At 33.7% G+C, this 17,232-nt stretch overlaps 1 protein-coding gene across 1 annotated transcript in view; it reads left to right on the forward strand.

Moving 5' to 3' along the window:
* LOC129217238 (growth arrest-specific protein 2-like) overlaps positions 1-15,970 on the forward strand; it is a 37,840-nt gene extending 21,870 nt beyond the window's left edge. Inside the window, exons 5-8 of the mRNA XM_054851510.1 lie at positions 834-1,092; positions 3,428-3,526; positions 15,328-15,528; positions 15,627-15,970. Of these exons, the coding sequence (XP_054707485.1) occupies positions 834-1,092; positions 3,428-3,526; positions 15,328-15,501 (532 nt within the window). The 3' untranslated portion in view covers positions 15,502-15,528; positions 15,627-15,970. The remainder of the gene's footprint in view (positions 1-833; positions 1,093-3,427; positions 3,527-15,327; positions 15,529-15,626) is intronic.
* The last annotated feature ends 1,262 nt before the right edge of the window (positions 15,971-17,232 follow it).

Here is a 17,232-nt window from a genome sequence, read left to right on the forward strand (position 1 = left end):
AAACTGCCGACATAAAACATTGTTTCATACATGATATGCAAATGAATGATATGATTTTACCTTTGACGCCATTTCAAAGATGAGAAATGATATTGAAGTTAAGCATGCAGTGAAATTTATTTTAATTTTAATTCATGACATTTCTTCCTATTTTTTGAAGCAAAAAAGCTATATTTATTTACAAAATTTCCAAACCTTTCAAGTTATATACATATATTCATTGTTATTGAACTAAAGAAGCTAATCTGTCTCCTAAGTATGGATTTATATCAGCACAAATTTTCCCCATAGATCGTAGAGCTAAGTTTTTTTAACGGTAGGAGATTGAAGAAAGAATAATTCAAAATGAAAATTAAACTTGTGAAGGACGTGTTTAGGTGAAGATGAAGTTCCCCTCTCCTTTGAAGCCTTTGTTTATGCTTTTGTTAATTTATTTTTTATCTTATCATTATTACAAAAAATTGGTTGCAAATGTGTTGTTAACTGTTTAAGAAAAAAAATGATGAAACTGTACGCTGGAGAAAGGCATTTGTTAAGTTAGTTGCTTGATGGAACACAAATCACCATGAAATTCTACCGTCAAATTCAGGTAGCGTCAATTTTTCGGTTGTTTAAAAATCGGCAATTATAAAGATAATGTTTCATAAGATCACTCACAAACTTGATTGCAGTTAGCATGTCCAGTTGTCCATGCATTCCCCGGCAATGTGAAAAAGGTAACAAATTTGTTACACCTATTAGAGCGAGCTTACTTTAGAATCATACAGCACGCACGGACAAATAGTATAATATATTTAGATATACGTACTACTAAAATCTCTTTCCATCCACAGAACTCCATCACATAAGAAAGAAAAAAATGTTGTAGTGTTGGTTGGAAGTGATTCCGACTTTTTGGACTCGTCAAAAATGGCGTGCCCATCGCCACGATCCCAGTCTCCAGCCGCGAGACGGACTGATACGTTGGCCAAGACGGACACTATATGCAGCCGCATCCGATCCGGACTGAGTCGAAGCATTTCGTCTCTCCAATCCCCCGATAAAGAAACAAAGAAAAAGAGAACAGGAAGCCTAACCGCACTCGACAAAAGGGTAATGTTAAATGTTCGTTAGAACACTATGCACCAAATTAAAAAAAAAAAAAAAACTGTTTCTGGTATGCCAGTTTCGTTTCCTGTACTTGATAAATACCATAAAATTTCTGTGTTGTGACTGTCAAAGTGATATCTATACAGCTGCGATTTTTTATGCATTTTTTATTCTTTTATACAATCTTTTTCAATATAATACAATCTTCGAAAAGTCTTTTCAATGCCCTTTGTGAAGTAACAGGATTTCTATAAGCAAATTATTATTAGTCTAAACGTTGTGAGTTTACTGTGGGAAGAAGTACTGTGTTAAATGACCACTTGTATGTTATCAAAATAACTAATGCCTCTTTTGTACAAAAAGCAGGGGCTCATGAAGCAATTTTCGGCTACATTGGAAAAGGAATCTGCAACATTCATCCATCTACGTCATATGTTCCCCAAGCTTTCCGATTCAAAAGTTAAGGCTGGTGTTTTCGTTGAAAAAGGAAGTTATTGAGCGTGAATATTTTCCCATTCTTCTCAGTGCGATGGAGAATGAGTCATGGATCAGTTATGTTAAAATAGTAGCTCTATTTTGGCAACGATAAAGCTAACAAGTGACCCTACCCAAGTGTCGATCACCGATTGGAATAAAACTTTGCCCATCGATAGAGCACTTAAAAAATATTGAACCCTTAAACGGGGTAAAATTTGTCCCTAAATATTGAATAATTGGAAATTAGAGGGTACAATATATTCTTTTATTTTAAATTTGAATTACGAAAATTCAAATAATGATTGATAATTTGGAAAAACTAAACAAGCTTAAGTTGATGTGCTTAAGGATTTTTCTGAAAATACTATTTATAGGGGTAAACCAATAGGGCCGATAAAAAAAATTAAAAAAAAAAAAGAAAGAAAATTAATTTGAATTCTGAAATTTTGAATTCAAATTATGTTTTTCGCAATCACGAACTGAGACAGAACCCTACTTATTGGAGTTATTGTTTCTAGAAACGGCTTCTGTCCCCCCCCCCCTCCAAGCCTGCCTCTCCTCCTGGGCGGTTACGCGTGCATAGTTGTGTGTGTGCGTAGACCTGTGTGTATGCAGGTAGGCGTGTGCGAGGGTATGTGTGTGTATGTGTGTGAACGTGCGTGTGTGTAGAACATGGACATCTCCGACCAGGAGAAGCGGGTAGCTCAAAACCGGAGCAGACGCGCCACGCCGCGCCGCCAGCAGAGGACGGTGGGCGGTGGTGCTGCATAGGTTTCTGGTCCAAGTTGAAAGAGGCACGGACACCAAAAACGGTCAAATGAGAACAATAAGCAATCGTGATTGCTCAAAAACACGGGTTCAATAGTTTTAAGTGTTCTATCTATATGCAAAGTTTTATTCCAATCGTTGTTCACAGTTGGGTAGGGTTACTTGTAAGAATTATGTAGAACTATGTTGTTGAGACTCCTGTTAAAAATTTTAGCAAAATGGACTCAAGGATGTCTCTCAAACTAAGCATCCTTGATACCCACCTTGAAAGCTGTAAAACGAACATGGGTTCATAGAGAACGTATTCCAAGGAGCAAGAGGAGCACTTTACTGAGGACAAGCAAAATTTATTTGCGAGAACTTAAAGATTAAATAGCGAGTTAAGAACCAAAAATGCACATTTCTAGGTTCCCTTGCCATTAATTTGTTGAATTTTGGTTGAAATATGCTGTTAATTTGAAATATAACGTTTTTTTTTATGTCTCTAAATAAGGAAAAACCTTAGAATTCTTACATTTAACTCAAATTTAAATATTTCTTTGTCTTGACCCAAAAAGGTTTGTAGGGACATGAAATTGTTTCATGTTTTTATATTAAACCCAAGTAGAAATGTACATTAGTTACCCAGAAATGAAAATCGTCTTACGTAGTGTAAATCAAAGCTCAAGCTTTGAAGTCGCTTTTGCACTTTTTCTTTTATTTTTATTTAATTTCATTTTATTTGTTTGTTTATTTATTTGTTTATTTCGTTTTACGTTTTGAGCTTTTTTAGATTGTTCATTGATATTTTTAGGACATACTTTGAGATTTTAGTCAGGTTTCATGTTTTATGATTTTTTGAAACTATTTATGTTTTTATTGTTTAGGTTTTGTGCCACTTCTATATAAAATATAAAATTATGCTTATGACTAAATTTTTGAATTGAAGCAATTCCAGTTTATCACTGTTTTAAATACCTTTTAAAATAACGTTGTTTTTTTCCTTTTTCCATATGGAGTTTTGTAAGTTAAAGTTTTAAACTTACCAAACTCATGTGTCGCTTAAAACAGCTTCCACATTCAACCGTTTATTCAATTTTTCCGTGCTTCACAGGTGCTGGAAGTCGCTCGTCAATACCGACAGGATGAAAACAAAATCTTCAGAATTTCAGATGGTCACTACAACTTTGGTGGGAAGAACGCTTTCCTTAGAGTAAGTAAAATATGTATCAAAATTGTTGACTAGTAGATACCACGTACAACGTTTTAACTCTAGCGTCGAGTCTTTTCGGAAGTAAAAAATCTGCTGTGAAACCCACATTACTTCCTTTAACGTCTGTTAAAATCAATGTTACTCAAAAGAATGGGTTCGTGTATCCATGTACGTGCTTTAGAAGAAATACTTCTTAAATTAATAGCTTTTTTAGGTATTTTCCTACACAGATAAAAGCACGGTCAACGTAGAGAATTGTACATTCAAATGTTTAGAAAAGTGATGTTTTTCATTGTCGGATCTTTGATTTCTCCGATCGGGATCAAATTCTAAAACTGCCTCCTTTACACATCTTCCTTCAATTTTTCTATCAATTTTCAACGAAAAAAACACAAGAATAAGGAAACTTGACACCCTCCCCCCCACCAGGATATTGCCATCCAGGGCAAGGGTTCTGGTTTGTTCCCCTAGACACTGATGTTTTTATTAGCGTCTGTGATCTCTAAAACTGCACAAAAACTATGGAACGATTATGAAAGACAAAAATACAATATAATAGCGTCTTAGAGTGCGTAAGAAGTCCCTTGAAATACTTACACCTTTAGTATGCAGTGAATAGAGGCAAAAAAAAAAGATTTGAAAGAGATTCAATTCTCCTATCTGTTCTTTTTGTCGGTGAACTGTACAGTAGACATCTAAAACGCATTATTTATTTATTTATTTATTTATTTATTTATTTATTACTAGCAAAAATACCCGGCGTTGCCTGGGTCAGTAATAATTATGAGAAAAAAACGTTACTTGCTTTTGTTTTCTGTTTTAAGTGAAAGAATTTAAAACACATCTTTTTGACGTGATTAAAAATTGAGTTTCTTCCTTACCCATAAAACTAAAACAGCAATAAGTATAAAGAACAAAATAGTATTGATTTAGAAACGAAAGCAATATATTTAAGCATATACAAATTCCCAAAACATGAAATTAATCTTCTCATGTCTAAAATGATTAATCTGTTGATACTTTTTTTTTAAACATGGAGTCTAAAACCTTCTCTGTATGGCTAATGAAGTATTAAGTGATTAAAAAAAGTAGCTGCGCTCGTAATCCCCTTATACTTGCTTTAGTTATTTTGGGAAATTTCAATCATTGTGGGCTCTTAGTGCGATTTTACCGAATTTGCGAGAGTCGTTTTGGGGTACCTTCGATGATGCTCCCCCCTTCTTTCCTTACTTTGTAAAACGATATGATGTTAATTTTCGTTACAGAGATATCGTCGCCAGATGCTGAGATACTTTTGGTCACCATAAAATGGCGCTAAACAGTTTCATCCGAAATGTTTCCAAAATAAGTAGTAAAATCTGGTGATTGTTTGAAATTGTGCAAAAAGGGAAATTAATGGAAGTTTTTGTGCTGTATATGGATTTGCCTAATTTAGTTGCTGGATTATTTAACACAGTAAAAAAAGTCTTTTGAAAATTCTTTGATTGGCGATATTTTGTTTACATGGTGAAAGCTGAGAAACATTATGACGTAGTCTTCGGCTTCAAAAACAGCGACGTTGAAAAAACTGCCAAATGCATCAGCTACGGAAATCTTTCTGCAAACATTTTGGCGATCTGCTGGTTGATTGGATAATGAATAAGTGTTCAATCGGCATAAATAATAATAAAAACCATTAATTACATTAAAGTTCCGTTTAAGTGGAAAATGATCAGCCAAATCATGTATTTTTTGCCAATCTTGTGCAAAAATCTTACTTCAAGATTTGACTTGAGAAAAGCCTTGAACAGTCACGAAAAGCAAAGATAGTCAACAATACAACAATTGTCGCTATCGACAGGGAGTTGAGATGATACACTAAATACTGTATTGAGTTGAGGAAAGCCTTCGAACATGGAACTAAAAAGCTCATAACTCGTTTCTTATTCTACTTAGAAATTTCGAACAGGTGCCATCTTCAGCAGAAAAATCAGAGCTTTCGATGGACATATAATGTAAATATGTGCAAGTATTTTTTCATCCCAATATTAGAGAATTTATACAAAAATTGTGTTTTATTGTCCCCCTAAGGGGGTTTTGCCCCCCATAACGCGACGAAAACTACCCTATGTGTTATTCTGATGCATAAGCTATATTATTGTAAAGTTTTATCAAAATCCGTTCAGTAGTTTTTGCGTGAAAGAGTAACAAACATCCATACATCCATACATCCATACAGACAAACTTTCGCATATAATAATAGTAAGATTGTAATTATTCTTTTTTTAAAGTTTGTATTCAAGGTATACTTATTGCAGGAAATGAGCTAATTTATTGATTTATAATTGTTTTAATGATATTAATTGTTCTGTGTATTTATTTATTTATTTATTTTTTAATATTTAGTAAAAAATTACAAGGGGTTTAAAATCACATCTAAAATAAATTTCATTCAATTAAAGTGTCAGTTTTAAGAAACAATACTGAGAAAAAATATTTGCTCGTGAAAAAGTAAATTGCCTATTTTCGTTTGGATTTTAACAATGAGCAAACTAACATATTTACTACACGAACTTCAACAAGAAGTTCTGTCTAGAACTAGACGAGCCTACTTTCCCGTATACCCGTACTACTTTCTAGTACCTGATCAATATTCTCAAAAATAGCTAAAATCGCAAATTTTTTCAAACATAATTTTAAAATACTTTAAGCTGATTTCTAGGAATAAAATATTCCTCACTCATCTAAAAAAACAGATACAGTGGCTCCCAAAAGTGTTCGTACACTTTGAAATTTTTTAGTAAAACTAAAATAACTCGAAACTGAATTCGAATATGAAGTCCAATGTTTTTTCACATCATTCCTATATCATTCTAAATACAACCTATTGGTTTTTTTTTTTTTTTTTTTCAAAATATTGACGGATCTTCTTTTTGAAATGGGTCAGAAAACGAAGATACAGAGAAATAACACGCCACAAAAGTCATCGTACACTCAAATATTTTCGAAAAAATTCATGATTAAAATTATCATATGCCGTTTTATTAATATTTTTGCATTGTGTTGACCCTTTTAAGTCATTTGGCTTTAACTTTCTGTTTATTTATTCCTTAATATTGTTCTTATTAGTGTAAAATGGCTGGTATTCGTAAAAAACCGCAAACATCATTCAAAAATTTGAATTTTTTTCCCACAGTATTGGTAAATTGGTTTGAAATGACTCTAAATTAATTAATTTATTTGTTTGTACAGTAAAGTGTTTGATAAAATGCTAGAAAGGAATCGGACCGTAAACAAGGTAAGAAAAGGTCAACCGGCAAAGTTGACAAAACGTGATCGGAGATTTAAAGTTAAAAAATTTATGAAAAATACACATTTAAGTGCTGTAAGCGTTTTTGCAAAGTTAAATTAAACATATTAAATTTAGTTTTCACCTAAAATTGTTCGCCAAGTTTTCTGATTTGCTGGATTAAATGGGACCTCTTCCCGCAGAAATTTTCTTGGTCGTGCGAAAAACAGAAAGCTTACGCTTTTCGTCGCAAAATCAATTATAAATAGGCTAAAAACGTTTTAGAATCACGTCTTACTTACAGATAAAAATTAATTCAACATTTTTGGTTAAATTGTTTCATAACTGTAAGTAGAACTCAAAAATTAGGCACTTAATCTTAAGAACTTATTTGGATCAGTTAATCAGGACGGTGGAGGTGTTCTAGTGTGAGGGTGCATATCAGCATCAGGACTTGGTAGTTTGTAATTTTTTGATGAAATAATGAATCATGCTGTTCCTTTAAATATTTTAAAAACCAATTTTGAACTCTTAGCCAAAAATTTGGTTATTGGAAACAACTTTGTCTTGTATCAAGATAACGATAAGAAGCACACGGTTTTCAACATTTGCGTCTAGTGCCACGAAAATTGTCCTGAAGTTTAGAAAATACCCCCTACATCTCCAGATTTTAAATTAGTGTAACGTATTTAAAGATATCTGGAGGCTAGATTACGAAAATAGGGCTTTAAAACGAAAATAGAGCTAGAAACAGTAAGACTCGAAGTGTGGTAGAACACTTACTCAGAAATTACGCAAAAAAAAAAGAAAGAAAAAGAATGAAATCTATTCCCAGACGTTTAAAAGATGTTGTGAATACTGTATGATATTCTACTAATTAATAACTTAATCAAAAGTTAGATTATTCAATAATATATAGACATTTTATAAAGTGTACGAAGACTTTTGTAAAATAAAATTTCCGGCACTTTTTGGTTTTTGATTTTTAAAAAATTAGGTTTTAATATTTTTTTAAAAATTTCATGTATTTTGTTACAAATTGATCATTGATCTTATAATTAAATACCTGTTCCGAAATATTAATTCTAACCAATTGATTGGGGCCTATTTCGTTGAAAGTCGTAGGTGTACGAAGACTTTTGGAAGCCACTGTATGTATTTAAAAAAAAAAACGAACAAATAAAATAGCAGCAACTTTTAAACAAAGCAGCTAATACACTTTTTCCATTAAAAAAATCTTTAACAGCTTTCAAAACGAAAAAATAATAATTAAAATTAATAAGCTCATTAAAATAAATACATCATATCAAAAAAAATCGTTTCTTTTTCCCCTGTTGCCAAAAACATTTTTTTTAATGAATTAATGCACTTACCAAAACAAAACAAAACAAAACAAAAAAAAAAACAATAAAATGTCAAAAAAAAAATCGTCTGCGCATATCTTTATGTAGAAACATTAATGACTTCGAGTTTATTCCCCGAAAACTAAATACCTAAATTAAAACTTTAGCGTGAAAATAAAAAAAAGTCATATCAACAATAATTATTTCGCAGTTAAAATCATAGCTGCGGAGTCGGAGTCGGAGTCAATCTCATTTTGAGATAAAGGAGTCGGAGTCGAATATCCGAGAATCGGACTCAGTCATTTGTCCTCCGTGTATAAATTTTTGCCAAAGCTGCGAAGTCAGAGTCGAAGTCGGGCAGTCGGAGTCCGATTAATTGTCGGGCACAGGAGTCGGAGTCGGAGTCAGGTGCCCCTAAATTTTCAGAGTTGGAGTCTGGAGTTTGGCGTCAAGAGCTACAGTAAAACCTGTAAAGTTGACCATTCTTGTAAGTTGACCACCTGTCTATCTTGACCAGTAATGTACGCCAAATTTGGTCTGGAGTATTGTAAAAACCCTTTTGTAAGTTGACCACTTGGTTTATTTTTTTAAACTTTCTTCAGCATATTATTTTATTTTATTATTTATTTATTTATAATAATAATAAAATAATATATATATATATATATTTTGATAGCTTTCAAAGAATGTTTTTAATGCTTTGATGACATACTAGCATTTTACTAACTAAACAGCAGCATAAAGCTTATTCTTCTCTTTATTCTCCAAACTTGTTTTTAATTTGTTGTTCTATTCGAGATAGCTTTTTGTACTCTGTTCAATGAAAATAGGTGTCAGTAGAAAAGTTTAAAGTCTTTTCTTTCAGTTGCAATACGTTGCGGCAACACAGGAATTCTGCTAAAAAGAGTAGACCCGGATCTATACATTTTGGGCCCCCAGGCAACAAAATATGTAGGGCCCCTCCCTAGTGGCCAGCAGTGTCTATTTATAAAGCAAACAAGCCTTAGTGCTAGTCTTTTTTTTTTTCTATTTTTCTTCAATTTCTAGGGCCGTTAGCTCCTTTAAGGACGCGGGCTCCTTACACTGCGGGTAAGCAGACCTGGGCCTGGTAATGAGTAAAGTTACATGTTTCTGGCGCAAGGGATTAAGAGATAGGACATTTTAATTTTGCCTTTATGAACTGGGAGAGTCGAGCTTGTTGCTTTTCGTGCTATAAGTTTTATATAAAAAGGCTTCAAAAGAAAGTTAGTGGAACTTGAGATTAATAAAAAGTATGAAATATTAAAAATAATTGAGTATGGATAAAGTCAGAGAAAATAATGGAATTTCTAAAACTACAGTGTCTAATATAGTTAAAAACAAGGGAAAATTAACAAAAGTATTTGAATAGTATTTTTAATTATTGTTTCACTTTTAATAATGTTAAACAATGAAAGTGGAGTTGAACAGAAAGAGTAAGGGTGAACTCCTCAAAAAAAATTAATATATGGTGCAAGAAATGACAAAAAAAAAATACCGCCCTTTATAAGTTGACCACCTGTCTAAGTTGACCGCCAAAGTACTGCACCGCGAGTGGTCAACTTACACAGGTTTCACTGTATTTCCAACAAAATTTGTTTGAAGTAAATCCGCCTTCAAGTACGGAATCTACATTGACTTTCAGTTTCCCCGTAGGCGCTAATGTTAAGGGATTTAAACTGTTCAAAATTGAACGGAAAATTGTTCAAATCAAAAAGATATTTTATATACAAGTTTTTATCAAAAGCTTTTTCCTACAAAGTTTGTTTGAAGCAAATTCGCCTCACAGTTCAGAATTGCCTTCAATTTCCCCGTAGGCGCTAATGTTAAGTTTTTTTGAACTGTTCAAAATTGAACAAAAAATAGTTCAAATCAAAAAGTGAAATATGGGAATGAGATGTTCTCGCTGAGATCTTTCGAACAAAAAAAAGTTTGTTCAAATCGGACTATTCATTCAAAAGTTATTAGGGGGGGACAGACAGACAGACAGACCGACATACCGAAAGACCGACAGACCGACAGACATTTTTCCCCATCTCAATACCCTACTTTCCAATTTTTAATTTTTCGATATTTATTTAATTATTTTATTTATTTTTGACTTTTTTTTGTTTTTCGCGATATTTTTAAGATGCATTAAGCCTTCTTTCTTGCATTTTTCTTCTTTTTCTGACTTTTACTGGGAAAGTAGGCTAAAAATGAACGTGCTTCATACACGTGATATTTACGAGGAACCTCATCATAAATGCAAAAAGTGGTAAGTTTCGGAACGTAAATTTAAGTAGTTTGGTTCGAATTACATCCCAAACTAGACAACTTTATGCATTGATAAAGGGCCTCTTCTTAATTCCGAACCAAGTGCATGCAATAATTTTGCAGTTTATCTCTAGTAGTAAGGAATAAGTGCGTACAGTGAGACAGGGAGAATAGTGAGACGATAGCAATTTTTTAGCTATTTCCAGCCTGGTAAGATTTTGAAAAATCAAGTTGACATACCGTGAACAATATTATAGAAAAATGTCAGCTTTCAAATATCATGTAAGAAAAATAACTATTTTATCATAGTTTGAACTCATAGAAGTAAAATATCTCCACTGTTTCTAAAACGGTTAGGTAAAAATACAGACTGGTTTTATCAATCTTACATTAGCCTATCAACTAACGTTTATTTTTTCAAAAGAATGATGTTGTTAATTTTCTTTGTCTGAAAATGGCAGTCATTAAATTAATATTTTGCAATGAGCGAACAGTAAGACACCATTAATTCGTTGGTCACTGCTTCCACGGTCCTCATATATTAAAAGAGGAGAAATTATAGGCTAAATTAAAATTAATTACAACTAGCCTTTTGATTCAAATAATAATAAAATAAGTTTGAAAGCCTTGCATCAACAAAATAAGGATGCTTGAATGGAATTATGATTTTTTAAAGCTATATAATAGCACATAAATGAAGGGCTACGGGGAAGAACGATTAAAGTCAATTTTTCTAAAAACTCTGGTTAACCTATGGGAACATGTAGATTATTACAGACAGTATTCAAGAGAAATATTATTCAAGCAAGAATCATCATAGTGAGTGAGTTTTAACTGGGAAGAATGAGGCTAACTTGGAAACGATTCGAGATTTCAAGCTCAAAAACATAATGAGGGAAATTTGAGCATGGTGAACTATGATCATTCTTCCCCGTGGCCCTTCAAATATATATTTCGTACTTATTCTACTCACATTATTTTTTGTTATTGTTGTATTGTAATACGCGAAATGTAATATTTTTCCAAATTTTAAAACTTCAACATGGCAAAAAAAAAAAAGAAATCCGATAGTCTAGTTTTGAGATTTTCTGAAACACACTACTACTGATAGGCAAAGGCTAAAGTGTAAGCATACCACCCTTATCTAATGCTACAGCACATAATGACACTTAAACTCAATTTACTAATCCAGAATCATCTAAATCTATGTCATTCTATCTCAGCTCCCAACAAATACGCAGTAGATGTCACTACTGAGTGTCAACAGGATAAGTAGTGTTAAGAGTTCGCGATACAACTTCAAACTTTCTTGAAATGATGACACAGTTCTTGAGAAAACACAGGAGATTTATTTACAGCTATGTACAGGAAGCGTAGTTACAACTGCTAAATCAATCATTAGCAAGTAAGCAAATATCAATTAACACCGTAAACTCAACGGTTACACACATATTTACATCCAAATACGCAAAAATACAGCTCAAAGACTTCACAAAACAGAGCTAATACATGCTCTTCAGCGCACCGCTGAAACGATTCACAAGCAAAAACTAACTCGAGACTAACTCATCCTGCAGTCGGCTGTGGCTATTTATAAATCCTAGAGAAGTTTCCACAAAATTCGAAATGCTTCTCATATTTTCTTTTTATTCCATTCACAAATTTTATCCAGGGACCATATACTTGAGATGAATGTTAGAGGGTTGTATGTACGTTACAAGAAAATATTTACAGGTTACGTTACTAAGATATGTTTAAATGAAAAATAACGGAATAAACGCCAAATTTAGCTAGATTACAACAAATTAATCACAAAAAAATTACTATTTACAGAATTTGTAACAGTAGGGTGACGGCAGCAGTAACAGACATGCTTTAGGCGTCGCTCTCAGGTTAACTCAATTTTTTGAGCCTTTTAATGAATTTAGACTTTTTAAACTTTTTCCCCGGTATGCAACTACATCTCATCTAACGTTTGGCTGCTTCTGGATCCTCTGGATTTGTCAATTCTATTTTTATTTGCTCAATTTTGAACAAAGGTCCGGCCCCCAGTAACAGACAACGACATTTCTGATGATTCCCAGTAACGAATAGGATGAGAAAAGAGTGAGTAATGGGCAGAATTCTCCTTTCCTCTTCAAAATGAGCAAAAGTTCTTAATTTTTAGATCAAAACTTTACTAAATTCAAATGAACATGAAACGCCAGCTGATCTCGTGGTATTTGTTCATAACTTTCCACCACTGCCTTGTAAACACCAACTCGCTCATAAAATTCAATTTGATAACAATAGATGTTTGTACCGTATTCATGAGTCTCAGCAACATCAGTTTAACCGCCTAAAGTTCTTATTATATCAATCTAAACTTATACACTGTCTAGTTTCTGGACCCTTGTCTGTTACTGGTGCCGTTACCCTAATTTACTTTGCTAAAGGCAATAACTCATGCCATAACCAAACGACAACAATCATTCATATTTTTCCAGGCAAATTTAGATTCTTTCAAAGTTCGTTAATTCAAGAAATATGTGTGTTACTGCTCCCACTTACAGTGAGACAAAATTGCATTTCGTTTTTATTAGCCTACTTTCCCAGTAAAAGTCAAAGGAAGAAGAAAAAAGCATGAAAGAAGGCTTAATGCATCTTTAAAATATCGCAAAAAACAAAAAAATTCAAAAATAATTAATATCTTATCTAATTAAAAATTGAGCGTATGTACCTATGTATATAATGTCCGAGTTACTTTTCCCGGACGCCAATGTACTAACCATCGAACCAGGTATCGATGTATTCGTAATTTTTCCGTCTTTATGTTTGGCTATTTAACGTAATCCTCCGATAATAATTAGCGGAGATATCGATTAAAAACAAAAAAATTATGATTCTTAGATTTCGACATAAAATCCTTATTGTTCGAAGGCTTTCCTCCATTCAAATTATTATCAGTGCTTCATCTCAACTTTCCGTAACAATGCCTTTATTAAAATTTGTAGCGTGCGGAAAATCATTGAAAAGAAAGATGTGTTGCCATTTTTTTCTCGGATATGAAGAAATAAAATTCAGACTTTTCAGGTTTTTCCTGTAATCGAGGGATTTGAAATGTTTCCTTTTTGGTATTTTTCCACAATCTGCCGCACTTCCCCCCGTTACGTTTATGATCCGTTAGTTATACGTTACGTTTCGAGTCCAATTCGATCACTTTTTTTTTTTTCGAAAGATCTTGGGGAGGACACCTCTTTCCCATACTTCGTTTTTTGATTTGAACAATTTTTCGTTTAATTTTGAACAGTTCAAAAAGAAACAACATTAGCGCCTTCGGGGAAATTCAAGGCAATCCCAAACTTAAAGGCGAATTTTCTTTAAACAAATTTTGTTAGAAATAGCTCTCGGCGGCCTACTCCCGACTCCAACTCCAAGAATTTTGAGGAACTTGACTCCGACTCCGATTCCTGTGCCCGAAAATTAGTCCGTCTCCGACTCCTCGACTTCGACTCAGACTTCGTAGCTTTGGCAAAAATTTATACACGGAGGAAAAATGACTGACTCCGACTCTTGGAAATTCAACTCAGACTCCTACTGCTGTATCAAAAAAAGTCCGACTCCGACTCCGCAAACATTGGCAGAGTTGCGAACTTTAAGGGAAAATGATCAATTCCAACGCAGAGTTTTTGAATTAAAAACCTTCGGCTCCCAAACCTGACTCTTTTGTCCCAAAATGAGATTGACTCCGACTCCGACTCTGCAGCTATAGTTTTTACTGGGAAATAATAATTCCTAATATGATTTGCTTTTATTTTCACTCTAAAGTTTCAATTTACATATTCAGTTTTTGGCGGAAAAATTCGGAGTCCCTTATGTTTCTACATAAAGATATACACAGAGCTGCTTTTTTTTTTTTTTTTTGACGATGAAAATTATTTCTTTAAGTTGTCATTTTATTGTTTTTATTCATTTATTTTTGAAAGTGTATATATTTTAATGAGTTTTTAATTTTAATTCTTTTTTTGCTTTTTGAAAACGGTTAAAGATATTTTTTAGTGGGAAAAAATGTATTAGCTGCTTTGTTTAAAGGTGTTGCATTTTTATTTGTTTGTTTATGTCTTTTTACGCACCTAATTCTTTTGGTGTACGAGGCATATTTTATTTCTAGAAATCAGCTTAAAATATTTTTTAAATGTGTTCGAAATAGCTCGCGATTTTAGCTAATTTGGAGAATATTGATCAGAAACAAGAAAGTCGATATTAGTATACGGGAAAGTATGCTCGTCTAGTTCTAGACGAAACTTCTTTTTTTTTTTGTGTGTGTGTGTGTGTGTGTGTGTGTGTGCATTTGTTGGTTTTTTCTGGATCCACTTTTATAATACTTATTACAGTGACAAAAATTGTACCATTTGAAAGAATTTAATTTCTGTGTTTTTAATAATAAAAACTGTAATTAATTTTTCATACCTCTCTGTATTCACTCTTCCCCTACTTTTGCTAAAAATGCCGTTGTTACTGTTGGTTTGGGAAGTCAAAACTCTGAATATAAGAGCAGTAAGCGCCGTTTAGGGCCAGATTAAGGCATAGGCACATGGCGCAAAGGCCCAGATCACGACAGTTGGCAGGTCTCCAAATTTTTATCTTAAGTTTTAAAAAATGAAATAATTTCATATCGCACTTCAGCAAGATGTAAATATTAAACAAAATTAAAAATTAAAAAAAAAACTTCATTCACCGATTTTAAATCTAAAACACTTTATTTATTCATCATATTGAAAACCGCTCATCATATTAAAAAGGGGAAGGGGAGAGGACCCCAAACACAGTTCATGCCCTGTGCTTTTAAAAGTCATAATCGTTTTAATAAATTGTGTTGCAAAAGATTCTTAGAAACCTATTCCTATTAGAACACTTATTTTTCCTTTGATTTACAGATGGTTCGTGGAAACAATGTAGTAGTTCGACTCGGTGGTGGATGGGACACTTTAGAACATTTCCTCTCCGTTATGAATCCTCAGAAGCTGTCCAGCAAGAAAAATTGTAAAAAAATAGCAAATATGAAACAAAAGTATACCTTGCGGAATATTTCCCCATACATGACACTGTAAACATAAAAGCCTTTGTTCATCTGGAAGGTACTCTACTATCTACATTCTTTTATGTTTTAGTACGATTTAAATTAAAATATAATAAAAATTAAAAGTAAAAACCCATCTTGTCTTCTGTTTTTCAGATTCTGATTGGCATTTTTTCTTCAAAACTGGGAAACTTTAAATGAATTCGTTAAAAAATGAATTGGTCCTACCAGCAAAAACTTACCTCAGAACGAGCAGTACAAGTTACAACAGCAACCAACTCTATTTTAACTGAAGAATTCTGCTACCTCGTATGAAGTTGCCTTTCGTTATATCTTCTACCAAGTTCTGTGAAAACAAAGTTGTAATATTTGAAACAACTCACACTATTTACAAGTTAAGTTTTTCAGAAGAAGTACTGGATTCTTTCCCATAGTAGAAATCTGTTCTCCGGATTATGAGTAAAAAATGTTGTTTTGTAACTAACCTGAATAAATTTCAATAAATATTAATGAAATACTGCGTATAGAATTTTCTTATCTTCCAAAACTTTTGTAATTCTATGTAATTCATGTTTTTGTATTATTATTGATAATTTCTCCTTCTGAAAAGTCAAATGCTTTATTGATGCTTCAAATTGCTGAGGGACATTTTATCTATATTTCCTAAGCGCTTTTTTTTTCATCTTACTATCCTCAATAGAGAATGCAAAGTATCCCTTTCCTAGCGGTCTCAGTACTTTTCCGGCGTTGACGAGCATGCGAAAAGAGCCCTGTTTTCAAAAAAGTTTATCTAATTAAGGAAACATTCTGGCAAATTGATTTTTCATGATTACAAATACACATATGAATGTAAACTCCTGTTAGTGAAAATTGCAACACCATGAAGGAAGCATCATAGTTGACTGAAATTTAATACACAGTTGAGTGGTAGTAGTACAAATAAATGATTACATTTTCAAACCAAACAAACAATAAAAAGAGATAGAAATTAATATTTTGTGTGGCCACCACGCGCCGCAATAAGAGCTGCTACACGACTCAGCATGGAGTGAAACACTGCCTGCGGAAGAACATTCCATATTGTTTGTATGCGCAACCAAAGTTCGTCTGTCGAAGCAACAGGACGAGGATCACGAGCGAGACGCCGCCCAACGAAATCCCACACATGTTCAATCGGTGACATGTCCGGGGAATATGCAAGCCAAGGAAGAAGCTGTACCTGCTGCGAATCAAGGTAGGATTTGACAGTCCTGGCGACATGTGGACGGGCATTATCCTGCTGGAATACAGCCCCTGACAATCTTTGCAGGAAAGGAATTGCTTGGACTGTAAAACTTCATTTATGTATCGGACACTGTTCAAATTGCCCACAATTCGTAGCAATTGTGATCATCCATGATATGCTATGGCACCCAGACAATAACTCCGGGTGTTCGTCCACTGTGGCGTTCGATAATGCACTCCGGAATGCGCCGTTCACCGGCATAGCGCCTGACATGAATTCGGCCATCATGGTGCCACAAATTGAAGCGGGATTCGTCAGAAGGGACGAACTACTGCCATTCAGAACGCCAGCTCCTGTGCACATTGACCCATTGTAGCCGCAGGCGGCGATGGTTTTGCGTGAGAGGAATCTTGTATAAAGGATCCCTTGCGTGCAGCCAATGCGTGTAGCCAATGCTGCAGCAGACGTCTTGATGAAGCACACAATGAAACACCTGTATCTGTTGACCACTGTGCTGCCAATTGTCTGGAAGAAGCT

The sequence above is a fragment of the Uloborus diversus genome, chromosome 2 (assembly GCF_026930045.1).
Source record: "Uloborus diversus isolate 005 chromosome 2, Udiv.v.3.1, whole genome shotgun sequence".
NCBI lineage: Eukaryota > Metazoa > Arthropoda > Arachnida > Araneae > Uloboridae > Uloborus > Uloborus diversus.